At 44.2% G+C, this 13,859-nt stretch overlaps 1 protein-coding gene across 2 annotated transcripts in view; it reads left to right on the forward strand.

Annotated features, from left to right (window-relative positions):
- LOC126185109 (cAMP-specific 3',5'-cyclic phosphodiesterase-like) overlaps positions 1–13,859 on the forward strand; it is a 954,034-nt gene that overhangs the window by 516,574 nt on the left and 423,601 nt on the right. For both annotated transcript variants that reach the window (XM_049927917.1, XM_049927918.1), the window contains one exon: positions 1,029–1,130. In XM_049927917.1, coding sequence (XP_049783874.1) covers positions 1,029–1,130 — 102 coding nt within the window. The remainder of the gene's footprint in view (positions 1–1,028; positions 1,131–13,859) is intronic.

Consider the following 13,859-nt stretch of genomic DNA (forward strand, 5'->3'; position numbering starts at 1 on the left):
CATGACTTGTTTATTTGGTATGGTCGTGGAATAAAACAGATGAGCAAATCAAAGGTTTAAATTTCGCTGCACAGCGTCTAAGCAACCACTGGGATGTCTTTATGATGATCTTTGACAATCGTTTCACTTTTGTTTGTCAGTGGCTGCTTAGACACAATGTAGCGAAATTTAAACCTGTGATTTGGTCATCTGTTTTATTCCGCAACCGTACCAAGTGAATAAGTCACGCTAATTGCCAGTAAATTAGCCTATTACACAAATTTTCTCGCATTTACTTTTGACTAAATTGGTTTATGTAACCGAAGATACATATTTTGACAATGCCTTGTGTTCTTGTCAAGTCTAATGGTTTTAGGTAATTGTAACACTTGAAAATGGCCTAAGGCCGAAATCTAGATTGTGGAATAAAACCTTTTGTACAGTCAAATAGTGGTTACATCTTTTTAAAAGGTATATCTGATTGTGGCTCCACACCGAAGCAAAATCGTTAATCGCAATCATCTTGCACGACGTCCCCAGATTTTTTAAGAAACTACGTAGTGCCTATACCCCAGCCCCTTTTTAAGTGCTTGATTTTTGCAGCAAGAACAGAAAACCCATTGGAGTTGCAGTTTTTGTGCCACACAGAGAGTTGCATTATGATGCCAGTTATCTTTGTTCAGAAAACTTTGTTTCACATGTGACCTTTAGTCTCAAAGAACACCGCCTGACGGCAAAATCTGTCACGCTAGAATTGCTGGAACCTAAAAGTGATACTTTGCAACATGAGTACATTTACCGTATATAGAAGGACGTCTTATTCGGTGAGCTCTCAATAGTATGGTACGCGCAATCTCTTGAAGCCCTAGACGCAGTTACGTGATGAGGTTTACATGTGAACAGTTGTGTGTTGCACGTGGTGCTGCGGGCATCGATATGCTTTTGTTGCCTGCATGGCAGTTGTAAGCGATAACGCTGTTACTGGTTTGTTAATGATAGCCTTTGCAGAGGCACGTGATGCTAATGTTGGCCGTTGTGTTTGTTTACAGCCATGGCGAGGATCTCATCGTCACACCGTTCGCACAGATTCTGGCCAGCCTGCGCTCCGTCAGGAACAACTTCCTGTGCCTCACTAATGTTCCAACTGCTAAGTAAGTACCACTCACTGCTTTCTTTTCCACCTATAGCTCAGCTTCTGTATTCTGTTTGCATATTTTCAACTACTTCTACTTCTGCTCCTGCGTCATTATTACGCTTCGAAAGAGATAGCACAATGAGTGAATCTAGTGTGAAAAAAGGCTAGCTGTTAACGTACGTTGAAATAATTTAGCGTCGCCACAGGAAAATTATCTAAATGAATGTGCACACTAGTTTACTCCAGATTATTTGATCGTGATTGAGTCACACATAGGGCTGATGTCTTGCAAAAAACTTCTTGTGTCCTGTTATTACTGGGGGTGGTTAGAGGTAGATGGGGCACCAGAGATAACGTGATTTCGGCGTACCATTATTGCTTTTGTGTGCAGCATCAATAAATTGAAAACATTAGTGCGGACGATTTTCTAATGAATTCCCTTCTTAAGTAGAACTACACTCATGCTCATAAATTAAGGATAATTTCAGAATGTGGTGCCACACAATGTGGCACTACGCAAAACTGGCGCTAATAGCATAGGCACATAAGGAACACACAAGCCACAGATCTGTAAGTCCACGGTATTGGTGATAAGTTGAGAAACCCGTCCCAAAACACATGTGCTACAAAACGTCACTGTTTCCTGCGCATGTACCCCGATATCAATGTGGGATATGATCACCGTGCACCCGTATACAGGCCGCACAACGGGTTGGCATACTCTGGATCAGGTGGTCGATCAGCTGCTGGGGTATAGCCTCCCATTCTTGCATTAGTGCCTGTCGGAGCTCCTGAAGTGTCCCAGGGGTGTGAAGACGTGCAGCGATACGTTGACCGAGAGCATCCCAGACGTGCTCGATGGGGTTTAGTTCTGAAGAACAGGTAGGCCACTCCATTCGCCTGATATCTTCTGTTACGAGGTACTCCTCCACGATGGCAGCTCGGTGGGGCCGTGCGTTATCATCCATCAGGAGGAAGGTGGGACCGACTGCACCGCTGAAAAAGCCAACATAATGGTACAAAATGATGTCGCGATACACCTGACATATTACAGTTCCTCTGTCAAAGACATGCAGGAGTGTACGTCCACCAATCATAATCCCACCCCACACCATCAAACCACGACCTGCATACAGGTCCCTTTCAAGGACATTAAGGGGTTGGTATCTGGTTCCTGGTTCATGCCAGATGAAAACCCGGCGAGAATCACTGTTCTGGCTATACCTGGACTCGTCCGTGAACATAACCTCGGACCACTGTTCCAATGACAATGTGCTGTGTTCTTGACACCAGGCTTTACTGGCTCTCATGTGACCAGGGGTCAGTGGAATGCACCTTGCAGGTCTCCGGGCAAAGAAACCACGTCTGTTCAGTCGTCTATAGACTGTGTGTCTGGAGACAACTGTTCCAGTGGCTGCGGTAAGGTCCCGAGCAAGGCTACCTGCAGTACCCGTGGCCGTCTGCGGGCACTGATGGTGAGATATCGGTCTTCTTGTGGTGTTGTACACTGTGGACGTCCCATACTGTAGCGTGTGGACACGTTTCCTGTCTGCTGGAATCGTTGTCATAATCTTGAGATCACACTTTGTGGGACACGGAGGGCCCGTGTTACGACCTGCTGTGTTTGACCAGCCTCCAGTCGCCCTAGTATTCTACCCTTCATAACGTCATCAGTATGTGTTCTTTGAACCATTTTCAACACACAGTCACCATTAGTACGTCTGAAAACGTCTGCACACTTACTCGCTGCACTGTACTGTGACATGCACCAACACACCTCTGCGTGTGTGTACTGCTGCCAGGGCCACCATGCAATGACCACAGGTCAAAGGCACCTCATGGTCATACCCCGAGGTGATTTTAACCCACAAACCGCCCACCAGAGCGTTGTTTCACCATGTATCAGCATTATCCTTAATTTATGAGCGTAAGTGTAGATACTTTGAAAGGAAAAGGGCGCTTCCGCAGGCCATCGTTACAACTACTTTATATGTATGAATTGTAATTACGATTGTTAAACTACGATGGTGTTACAAGCTAAGCTTGTAACGAGAATAAATAAACAGCAGTAGGAGAATAATATTTTAGTGCTTTCTGTTCTGGAATATTACGCTTATTCTAATCCTGGCTTCAGATATCTGACTTGGGTGACAGTGACCACACAGTGAATGTTAAAAAAATGGCTCTGAGCACTATGGGACTTAACATCTATGGTCATGAGTCCCCTAGAACTTAGAACTACTTAAACCTAACTAACCTAAGGACAGCACACAACACCCAGCCATCACGAGGCAGAGAAAATCCCTGACCCCGCCGGGAATCGAACCCGGGAACCCGGGCGTGGGAAGCGAGAACGCTACCGCACGACCACGAGATGCGGGCCAGTGAATGTTAAATATTGTTTTGAGAGTGACTGTGTTTCGAGTCGATGGTAGATTTGGGCCGTCCGCAAAAGTCGTCACATTATCTCCGCTCTTAATCACAGTTTTAAATCGGAGCTTGTGTTCCGTCGAAACTTCTAAATATGATTTTACTTAAGCTGAAGTAACTTAGAAGGTGAAACATCTAAATATAATTCTGAAACTGCTGAGTGAAACTGAACGTACTCTCTCTTTGCCTGTCTTTATCGTTTCATACCTGACCTGCAGAATTATTCCTGACAAATGCAACTCAAACGCAATGTGACTCTTCAAATAATTCACACAAAAGAATGGCCCTGAATTAGAAGAAATCATAACAATAAACTATACATTTCATAAGACACTTACCTCACAAAAAAACTTCATTACACGAACTATAGCGATACAGCAAACACCAATACAGCCAGCTAAATAAAAGATTCTAACTACTGTAGGCTCTAACTACTAATAGGCATGTGGTTGGCAAAGGAAAGATTTTGTTTCAAAGCAAATAACGTATTTAACAAATTTTACCTTAATAATGTCACATCCAGTTCAAAAAATTATACAATCAACAATATAAAATCTCTATGACGGACACGTCCAGTCCGTTCACTCGCGGTAACACTTCAGACCGCTAACCTCCATCACAGCTAACTACTAACTTCAAACGTCCATCACCGCTGGCTATTCACCTCCAGCTGCGAGTCCGACCAGCCACAGTGTCTCTTATAGAGGGCGCACTGCGCTGTCAGGGTTATTAATGCAGTCTATCGCGCTGCCAACACACAAACGGGCTACTTACACCGTCACTAACGACGTCGACGGAAAGTTAAACCCTAATTCTCCTTCCCTTCTTCAGTTCCCAAACGTAGTCATTAGGTATGCAGATCGGTTATTTGATTTATTTCTGGAGACTGTTCAGTGACGTGAAAGTTGCGTTTTATATCTTATTCGCAACGGTTCAGTTACTGAACGAGGGGCGTTCAATAAACAATGCAACACTTTTTTTCTGAAACCAGGTCGATTTTATTCAGGATTCCAATACACCATGTTATTCCCCACCCGTTTGGCTACAAAACCCTATTTTTCCACATAATCTCCTTTCAATGTGACCGCCTTACGCCACCTTGCTGTGAGGGTCTGTATGCCCGCATGGTACGCTGAAGTCCTTTCTTCAATTTCCTGATGGTAACGCAACTTTGTGCTGCAGGCCAGCACGCAGGAGATCGGACAGGTTTCTGCGACGTTGATGCAATTATAACAGACGCCTCACCCAACGACTCACCGTGCTTCTGTTCACAGCAAAGTCTCCGTAGATATTCTGCAAGCGCCTACGAATATCTGCGATGCTCTGGTTTTCCGCTAAGAGAAACACAATGTTAGCTCTCTGCTTGGAACCCCCCTCCGTTAAAGACGCCATTTTGACGGCTATTTACAGCGCCGAAAACCTATCTGAACTTCATGAAATTATAAGGGTTGAAGCGGCAATATTCCACGATGTCCCGGAACAAATTCCGCATATTTGCAATCGAAATTGACAGAGAAAAAATATGTTGCATTACTTATTGAACGCCCCTCGTACATCAACGAAGAAAACCAGTGCAGAGAAAGAAAAATGATTAAACAGGGCGACCCTCGTAGGCTTACACGGAGCATAAGGGATTAGGCTGTCAAAAAACGAAATACACGATACTGAAACTGTTGAACGTTAATGACAATCACTGTTCATGACTAACTAGTAGACTGTTGTGCCCTTCTCGGTTTCTATTGATTTATATAGCATAAAGCTATGTTTCGTAGCATACCTAGTCGTTAATGTTCTTTTGTGCAGTATAACGTTCTTAAAAAAAAAAAAAAGAATCTCGCTGATTCTATCGAATAGTCATCTCTGCTTGTGACTAACAAAATCAAAACAGAAATTCCATTCGTAGTTTCCACGCTGACAAGTAAGCCGCGCGGGATTAGGCGAGCGGCCTGGGCGCTGCAGTCATGGAGTGTGCGGCTGGTGCCGGCGGAGTTTCGAGTCCTCCCTCGGGCATGGGTGTGTGTGTTTGTCCTTAGGATAATTTAGGGACTGATGACCTTAGCAGTTAAGTCCCATAAGATTTCACACACATTTCTCGCGCTGACAAGTAGGATTGGTTATATCGTCCAGCAGTGAGCGAAATTTTAATTTTCGAATTTTCCGATTTTTCTTTACGATAGATTTTAATAATTTTATTGTTATTAGATTTTGGTGAGTTAGATGTGTGCACTTATCGTTGAAATTAATAGTCGGTCCTCAGTTTCATTCTTCGGTCAGCGCTATATCTTCATACATTTTTCGCCACCTTGTGTGCATCGGCCATCTGTCGAAGTATCAAGAACAGTGCAATATGTAAACCAGAAGGAACAAAAGCACATCCTACGAACCGAGCGGGGTGGCGCAGTGGTTAGACACTGGACTCGCATTCGGGAGGACGACGGTTCAATCCCGCGTCCGGCCATCCTGATTTAGGTTTTCCGTGATTTCCCTAAATCACTGCAGGCAAATGCCGGGATGGTTCCTCTGAAAGGGCACGGCCGACTTCCTTCCCAATCCTTCCCTAATCCGATGAGACCGATGACCACGGTTCACCAGTGCCATCGTCTTCTTCAGTGTCTGTGCGTCGTCTCAACAGTTTGCAGTGTGGTTTATCGTCAAGTGTGAACGGCTCCGTGTTTGTCTCTCTGTGTCTCCTATTTTATCGCCCACCATTTTGTGACTTTTCTGTTTTTCTCCTGTTTTTTGTGCTTCTGTCTCATTTGGCTGAAGAGCAGCGTAGTGTGCTGCTGCCAGCCTGCTTATTGTATAGGCATTACAATGACAATAAAGTAAAAAAAAAAAAAACCGATGACCACGCTGTCTGGTCTCCTTCCCCTAACCAACCAACCAACCATCCTACGAATATGCTGCCATTTTCGTACTGTTGCACGTTTTTCTCGGTAACAGTCTTTGCGCAAAATTAGGTTCACACCACTGTGTTCCCTGTTCGATGCGCTATTGTAGTATGCTTTTTTATATAAACACTCGATAAGGTGTAGAGCGAAGAAGTAGCCTAAACAGTGTACAGCCAAAGTGGGAAAACGCTGCCTCCATTTAGTAGTATCAAAGGTTGCGCAGGATTAGTGAACGGGCTTATCGGCACACATTTTTGGCCAAGCATGCGGCAGCATGTGAAGCAGAGCGCGCGTTCTTCAAACGCGCAGTGCGCTTTCGAGGTGAAGGTCAAAGGTAGGCGCCTCTGAGCCGTGAAAGGCGAGGAGGGCAGCCAGGGGCCTTTCGTGACCAGCGGCCGAGAAGCGGACGCGGACGGCGGCTGGCCGATGGCCGCGTCCGGTCTGCGTTAAGCAGGCGCCTCGCCGCCCCCCCCCCCCCCACTCCATTGCCGCATTCCGCTCTAGTTAAGAAAGCCGCTGCCGCCGCTGCTCTTCCACTTCCTACATCACACGCCGATTGCTCGCCCTCAAGAAAACCAACCACTTGTTGCTATACCGCTGAAATTAAAAAAAAAATAATCGTGCTAGCCATACACGTTGTTCTTCAAGAACAGAGATGATGACCAGCGGGGAACATTAAAATCCGTGTATTGTCATTTGCAATAGCGGTTTTACTTCACGAACGTATAATTCCCTGTCATAGCTTCATCAAAATGGTTCAAATGGCTCTGAGCGATATCCCTCCTTCCAGGCCTGCTAGTCCTACGAAGTATGCAGAAAAAATTTTGTCAAGTGTGAAAAGTAGGAGAGCAGATACTGTGAGGACGCGTCGTGGGGCGTACCTGGGTAGCTCAGTCGGTAAGAATATTGCCGGCGAAAGACAAGGTTCCGAGTTCGAATCTCGGTCCAGAACACAGTTGTAATCTGCGAGGAAGATTCAAAACAAGGCACACTCCGCTGCAGAGAGCTCCGCGTGTTGACCGTACCGCTTCCGGAGCGGGCAGGTATGCCGGGCTCCAGGTCGATTCCGCCCGGGGGATAAACGGCGAGGGGATCGGTATGCTGGTCAGCCTGCCCAGATGTGGTTTTTAGGCGGTTTCCCTCATCCCGCTAGGTGAATGCCGGACTGATTCGCGTTTACCGCCTCGAATACACGCTATGCAAACATTTAGAGCAATTTCTCACACTTGCACACACAGTTTACCGTATATGTAGACCGATTCGGTACATTGCTTCTGTCCTGGGGATGAGTAGGAGACAGACGACCTTCTGTGTTTGGTCTTCTTAGACACTTACGCAGCGTCAGCATCTGCTGTAGAATGGCACATTCATTCTGACTAACATTGCTGATAATGGTTCAAATGGCTCTGAGCACTATGGGACTTAACTTCTGAGGTCATCAGTCCTCTAGAACTTAGAACTAATTAAACCTTACTAACCTAAGGACATCACACACATCCATCCCCGAGCCAGGATTCGAACCTGCGACCGTAGCGGTCGCGCTGTTCCTGACTGTAACGCCTAGAGCCGCTCGGCCACTCCGCCCGGCACAGCTTCATCATCAGGGCTTTGTAGTGTAAGGACCTTCGTTCGGGTAGCACAGCGTATGTTGTACTAACCATTTAATCTCATCTTCATCACCTCCACCACAGTGGCATTACGTGAAATCTACTGACGAGAAAAACGCTGTAGCAAAAAATAATTAATGTAGAGTAACGAAATTTCGGGAATACGTTTTTCAAGGTAACATATTTAAGTGATTCAAATTGCAGGATCACAGGTTAATATAAGCGCGAGATAAGCCACTCCTAATGTGAAATGATGGCGCATTAATAACGGGTGTAATCGGCAGAAGGTTGAATGCAAGCATGGAGACGTGCATGCATAGTGTTGTACAGGTCCTGGTGTTAGTTTGTGGGATGGAGTTCCGTGCCAGTTGCAGTTGGTTGGTCACCGGCCAGGGTGGCCGAGCGGTTCTAGGCGCTACAGTCTGGAACCGCGCTACCGCTACGGTCGCAGGTTGTAATCCTGCCTCGGGCATGGGTGTGTGTGGCGTCCTTAGGTTAGTTAGGTTTAAGTAGTTCTAAGTTCTACGGGACTGATGACCTCAGAAGTTAAGTCCCATAGTGCTCAGAGCCAGTTGGTTGGTCAATACAGGGACGGTTGAAGACAGATCCGGTGATGGAGCAGATCAATGCAACATGTCGACACGCTGTAAGGCATGTGCTCTTACAACAGCGGTATTTGGGCGAGCGTTATCCTGTTGCCAAGAACTACCTGGAATACTGTTCATGAATGGCAGCACAATAGGCCGAATCACCAGGTTGACACACAAATTAGCAATCATGGTCCGTGGGATAGCCACGAGAGTGCTCCTGCTGTCACAGGGAAGTCAGTCGCATCCCACACCATAACTCCAGGTGTAGGTGCAGTGTATCTAGCACGCAGACAGGTTGGTTGCAGGCCCTCAACTGACCTCCCAATCAACACACGGTAGTGCTACGTGGCTGTCCGGAGCGCGGTTTTCTTGCACCCGTACATCCTCATGACCACCGCTGGCAACAACCGTGTCCAGTGGCTACATTCTCCCCAAGTCCTTCTGCATTATCGCAAAAGGTAATTCAGTTTTTATTAAACTTACTACACTATCTCGTTCAGACTCAGAGAGGTGTTGATAATGACGTCTTTCCCGAATTAAGGGCATTCTTGACTAACATCAACTCACCACGTGCAATCTCAAAGGTAAATAACGCTCACGACCGTTACAGCGTGTATTTAAAGCACACATGATCTGCATCCTCATAGTGGCGCTACTAGTGCTCCTCTTACGCAGCTGGCGCGGAACTGTAATACACATAATGTTTCAGACGTAGAAACACGCCTACCAACTTTCGTGTATGTCGCTCAGTTCCTCCTTGGTGCTGCGATTTTTTGCCGTCAGCGTAGCAATACGTGCGACAGCTGTCCGAACGACTCCAGATAGTCTCTCTCGACCATTAATACCATACGTTCATTCCGTTTCAGTGAGTTCTTAATTACAATTTGAGAGACTGCGGTGGAATAGACACAGAATTAAAGAATATTATACGGGGCTCTTGGAGGTATGTTCCGTCTATGCAACTAAATGAAAGGCAGTTTGTTTTTTGCCACACGTGTTTCGCTCTTTTTATTTATGAAGCATTTTCAGTGACTTGTTATACATGTTACTTTTTGTACATATAATAAATGTATTATGTAGCAGCTAAAATATGTTAGTGTGATACATTTTGCATGTTTTTCTCTTGTTTTTCAGATTAGAAACAATTTTTATAACACAAAATTAGTGAGATTAAATTATTGTTTGGTGTTACTTACGAGTCTGGAACCGCGAGACCGCTACGGTCGCAGGTTCGAATCCTGCCTCGGGCATGGATGTGTGTGATGTCCTTAGGTTAGTTAGGTTTAACTAGTTCTACGTTCTAGGGGACTAATGACCTCAGAAGTTGAGTCCCATAGTGCTGAGAGCCATTTGTTACTTACGATTTCCAGTGTTGTCTGCCCATATGTGTTGTCCTGGAGATGTGTTCATTGGGTCCCCATGTCCCAGCTGGTAGATTTCTGCAGCTTTTTTCACTCATATGTGTTACAACAAGCTACCCGCAAAAAATATTAATCAAAAATCAAAATCCTCAAAGCAACTACATCCCAAAATTACTTCCAATTTAAAAAGGAATTTTACTTACAAACAGATAGGCTAGGAACATTGGTAAACATATTTTTCAACCACATAGAAATCACAATCTTTGTACAGTCATCACAAGGAAAGGACAGAAATTTGTTTACTGGTACAGATATGTGAATGACATAAATTATATGGTAGATGAACCAACAGAGAAAATAAATTTCATACAGAAATAAACAGTACACATAAAAATATTCAGTTCACTGAAAAAAAGGACACACAAAGGCAAATACATTTCTTGGATATAGCAATAAAGAGAGACAGCAGTAAGCACACATTTGACATCATCAGAAAGCTAACAACCACAGATAGCATTATACATGTCTCATCCAGCCACCGCAAAATACAGAAGCAGCGGCCAGACACAGACAAAATAATATTCCACTCAACAAAGAAAGCTATGAAAAATAATTACAAACAATACAACTCATAGCCGCAAACAATGGTTACAAGACTCGTAGAGTACAAAGACAACAAAAAAAACTGAAACACAACAGAAGAAAAATGAAAACAAGCAGAGAACACAAACTCCAAAGAACCCCACAGGCACTACAGCACACACGGAAACACGAAACAGTAACACACGTGATATGACTAACAGAAAGAAATTGTACACATCAACATACAAACATGAGTCAACACACAGGAGGGCAAATATATTAAAGGTACAGGGATTGCACTTTGCTCACAGAACAAGAAACACACTCCAGTCGCATTTACAAACAGCAACAACACACAAACCAGATAAATACCAAGGAGCACGTATATACAAGTTATAATGCCGGAAATGTGGATAAGTGTATCTGGGGATGATGGGCAGGAATTTCAGAACTAAATATAAATAACTTACGAGAAGCCGGAAGTATGAAAATAGCCAGTCTACCTTGATAAGGCGTGGACATCAGCCATGCAACACGGAACAAGACATGAAAATTATTAGAAAAAAAATGGTTCAAATGGCTCTGAGCACTGTGGGACTCAACATCTTAGGTCATAAGTCCCCTAGAACTTAGAACTACTTAAACCTAACTAACCTAAGGACATCACACACACCCATGCCCGAGGCAGGATTCGAACCTGCGACCGTAGCAGTCCCGCGGTTCCGGACTGCAGCGCCAGAACCGCTAGACCACCGCGGCCGGCGAAAAATATTAGAGTGAACAATCACAACAAAAAACTCATGACATTACAAGGAAACTTTCACATACAGAGAAACCTTGCAATGAAAAAGAAAGTAGTCAATGACCGTGTGTGTCCCTCCCCCCCCCCCCCCCCCCCACACACACACACACATACATTCACTTAGAAAAAATAAAAAACATCGTCTCACAAGGAACGATACATACACCTATAACAAAATACACACGCATACAAAACAAATGAGAAATATCAAACCACACACGCAACACAAATAAAAGACGAAAGATAAACACAGAGCGACAGTCTGCAACACTACACACTTTAAACACTCATATGTTGATCACAAAACGAGCAGTGCAAGTGATGTGTTGCAATAAATGTGGGTGAAAAAACGTCGGGAATCGGCCAAGTGGAGCATGGGTATCAAATGAACACATCTCCATGACCACACACATTGACTAACAACACTGGAAATCATTAGGAACACGAAACGATAATTTAACCTCACGAAGAGAAAAACATGACAAAATGTAACATAGTAATATATTATAACTACTACATAATACATTCATTATATGTACAAAAAGAAACATCTGCTACAGGTCACTGAAGATGCTTCATAAATAAAAGATGGCAAAAAATGACAAAAAGCAAACTGCCTTTCATTTAGTTCCATAGACGGAACATACTTCCGTGAGCTTAGAAGCAGCTAAGGAATAACGGAAAACTGGAAAAAAATGAAGATTATACTGTGTGTTTGTTTTACCTTGAGATAACTGAATATCTCGAGAACGACGCAGTGTGCGAAAAGAAGTTGCAGGCAAAAGTTAATATTAATAAAGGGGACATCAGTCTGTGCTACAATTGGCCGCCTCCTAACCAACCCTCCTACGTGCGCAGGTTCAAATCCGTATTTTAAAATGGAAAGTCCGCATATTTACTGCATATTCGGATTCTACGCCAAGAAATACGTACGGTTTGCTCAAACTATTGTTTGTGATTCGTGGTAGATTGCGATGTAATCGACAAATATTAAACATGCCCGTTTTTCAATTAAGAACCGACGCAATTGATTCTACATTTCATTTACGATGTAAATATAAACCTTTGTGTTCTAACGGTTGATATTTGTGTTCTAAATTTACTGAAGCGCTGCAAATTTAAATGTGTAGTACATCATGGTTAGCGGTTTCAGCTTCTGATTATAAACTGTGTTTGGGGTGATACGCGAAGGAACTTACCCCCCCTTCTTGCAGCGGTGTACCGTAGGTCTGTAGAAGAGCGTATCGTTCCAAAGGATTGGAAAAGGGCACAGGTCATCCCCGTTTTCAAGAAGGGACGTCGAACAGATGTGCAGAACTATAGACCTATATCTCTAACGTCTATCAGTTGTAGAATTTTGGAACTCGTATTATGTTCGAGTATAATGACTTTTCTGGAAACTAGAAATCTACTCTGTAGGAATCAGCATGAGTTTCGAAAAAGACGGTCGTGTGAAACCCAGCTCGCGCTATTCGTCCACGAGACTCAGAGTGCCATAGACACGGGTTCCCAGATAGATGCCGTGTTTCTTGACTTCCGCAAGGCGTTCGATACAGTCCCCCACAGTCGTTTAATGAACAAAGTAAGATCATATGGACTATCAGACCAATTGTGTGATTGGATTGAAGGGTTCCTAGATAACAGAACGTAGCATGTCATTCTCAATGGAGAGAAGTCTTCCGAAGTAAGAGTGATTTCAGGTGTGCCGCATGGGAGTGTCATAGGACCGTTGCTATTCACAATATACATAAATGACCTTGTGGATGACATCGGAAGTTCACTGAGGCTTTTTGCGGATGATGGTGTGGTATATCGAGAGGTTGTAACAATGGAAAATTGTACTGAAATGCAGGAGGATCTGCAGCGAATTGACGCATGGTGCAGGGAACGGCAGTTGAATCTCAATGTAGACAAGTGTAATGTGCTGCGAATACATAGAAAGAAAGATCCCATATCATTTAGCTACAATATAGCAGGTCAGCAACTGGAAGCAGTTAATTCCATAAATTATCTGGGAGTAGGCATTAGGAGTGATTTAAAATGGAATGATCATATAAAGTTGATCGTCGGTAAAGCAGATGCCAGACTGAGATTCATTGGAAGAATCCTAAGCAAATGCAATCCGAAAACAAAGGAAGTAGGTTACAGTACGCTTGTTCGCCCGCTGCTTGAATACTGCTCAGCAGTGTGGGATCCGTACGAGATAGGGTTGATAGAAGAGATAGAGAAAATCCAACGGAGAGCAGCGCGCTTCGTTACAGGATCATTTAGTAATCGCGAAAGCGTTACGGAGATGATAGATAAACTCCAGTGGAAGACTCTGCAGGAGAGACGCTCAGTAGCTCGGTACGGGCTTTTGTTGAAGTTTCGAGAACATACCTTCACCGAGGAGTCAAGCAGTATAATGCTCCCTCCTACGTACATCTCGCGAAGAGACCATGAGGATAAAATTAGAGAAATTAGAGCCCACACAGAGGCATAC

This window comes from Schistocerca cancellata, chromosome 4, assembly GCF_023864275.1.
Source record: "Schistocerca cancellata isolate TAMUIC-IGC-003103 chromosome 4, iqSchCanc2.1, whole genome shotgun sequence".
In the NCBI taxonomy this organism is placed as follows: domain Eukaryota; kingdom Metazoa; phylum Arthropoda; class Insecta; order Orthoptera; family Acrididae; genus Schistocerca; species Schistocerca cancellata.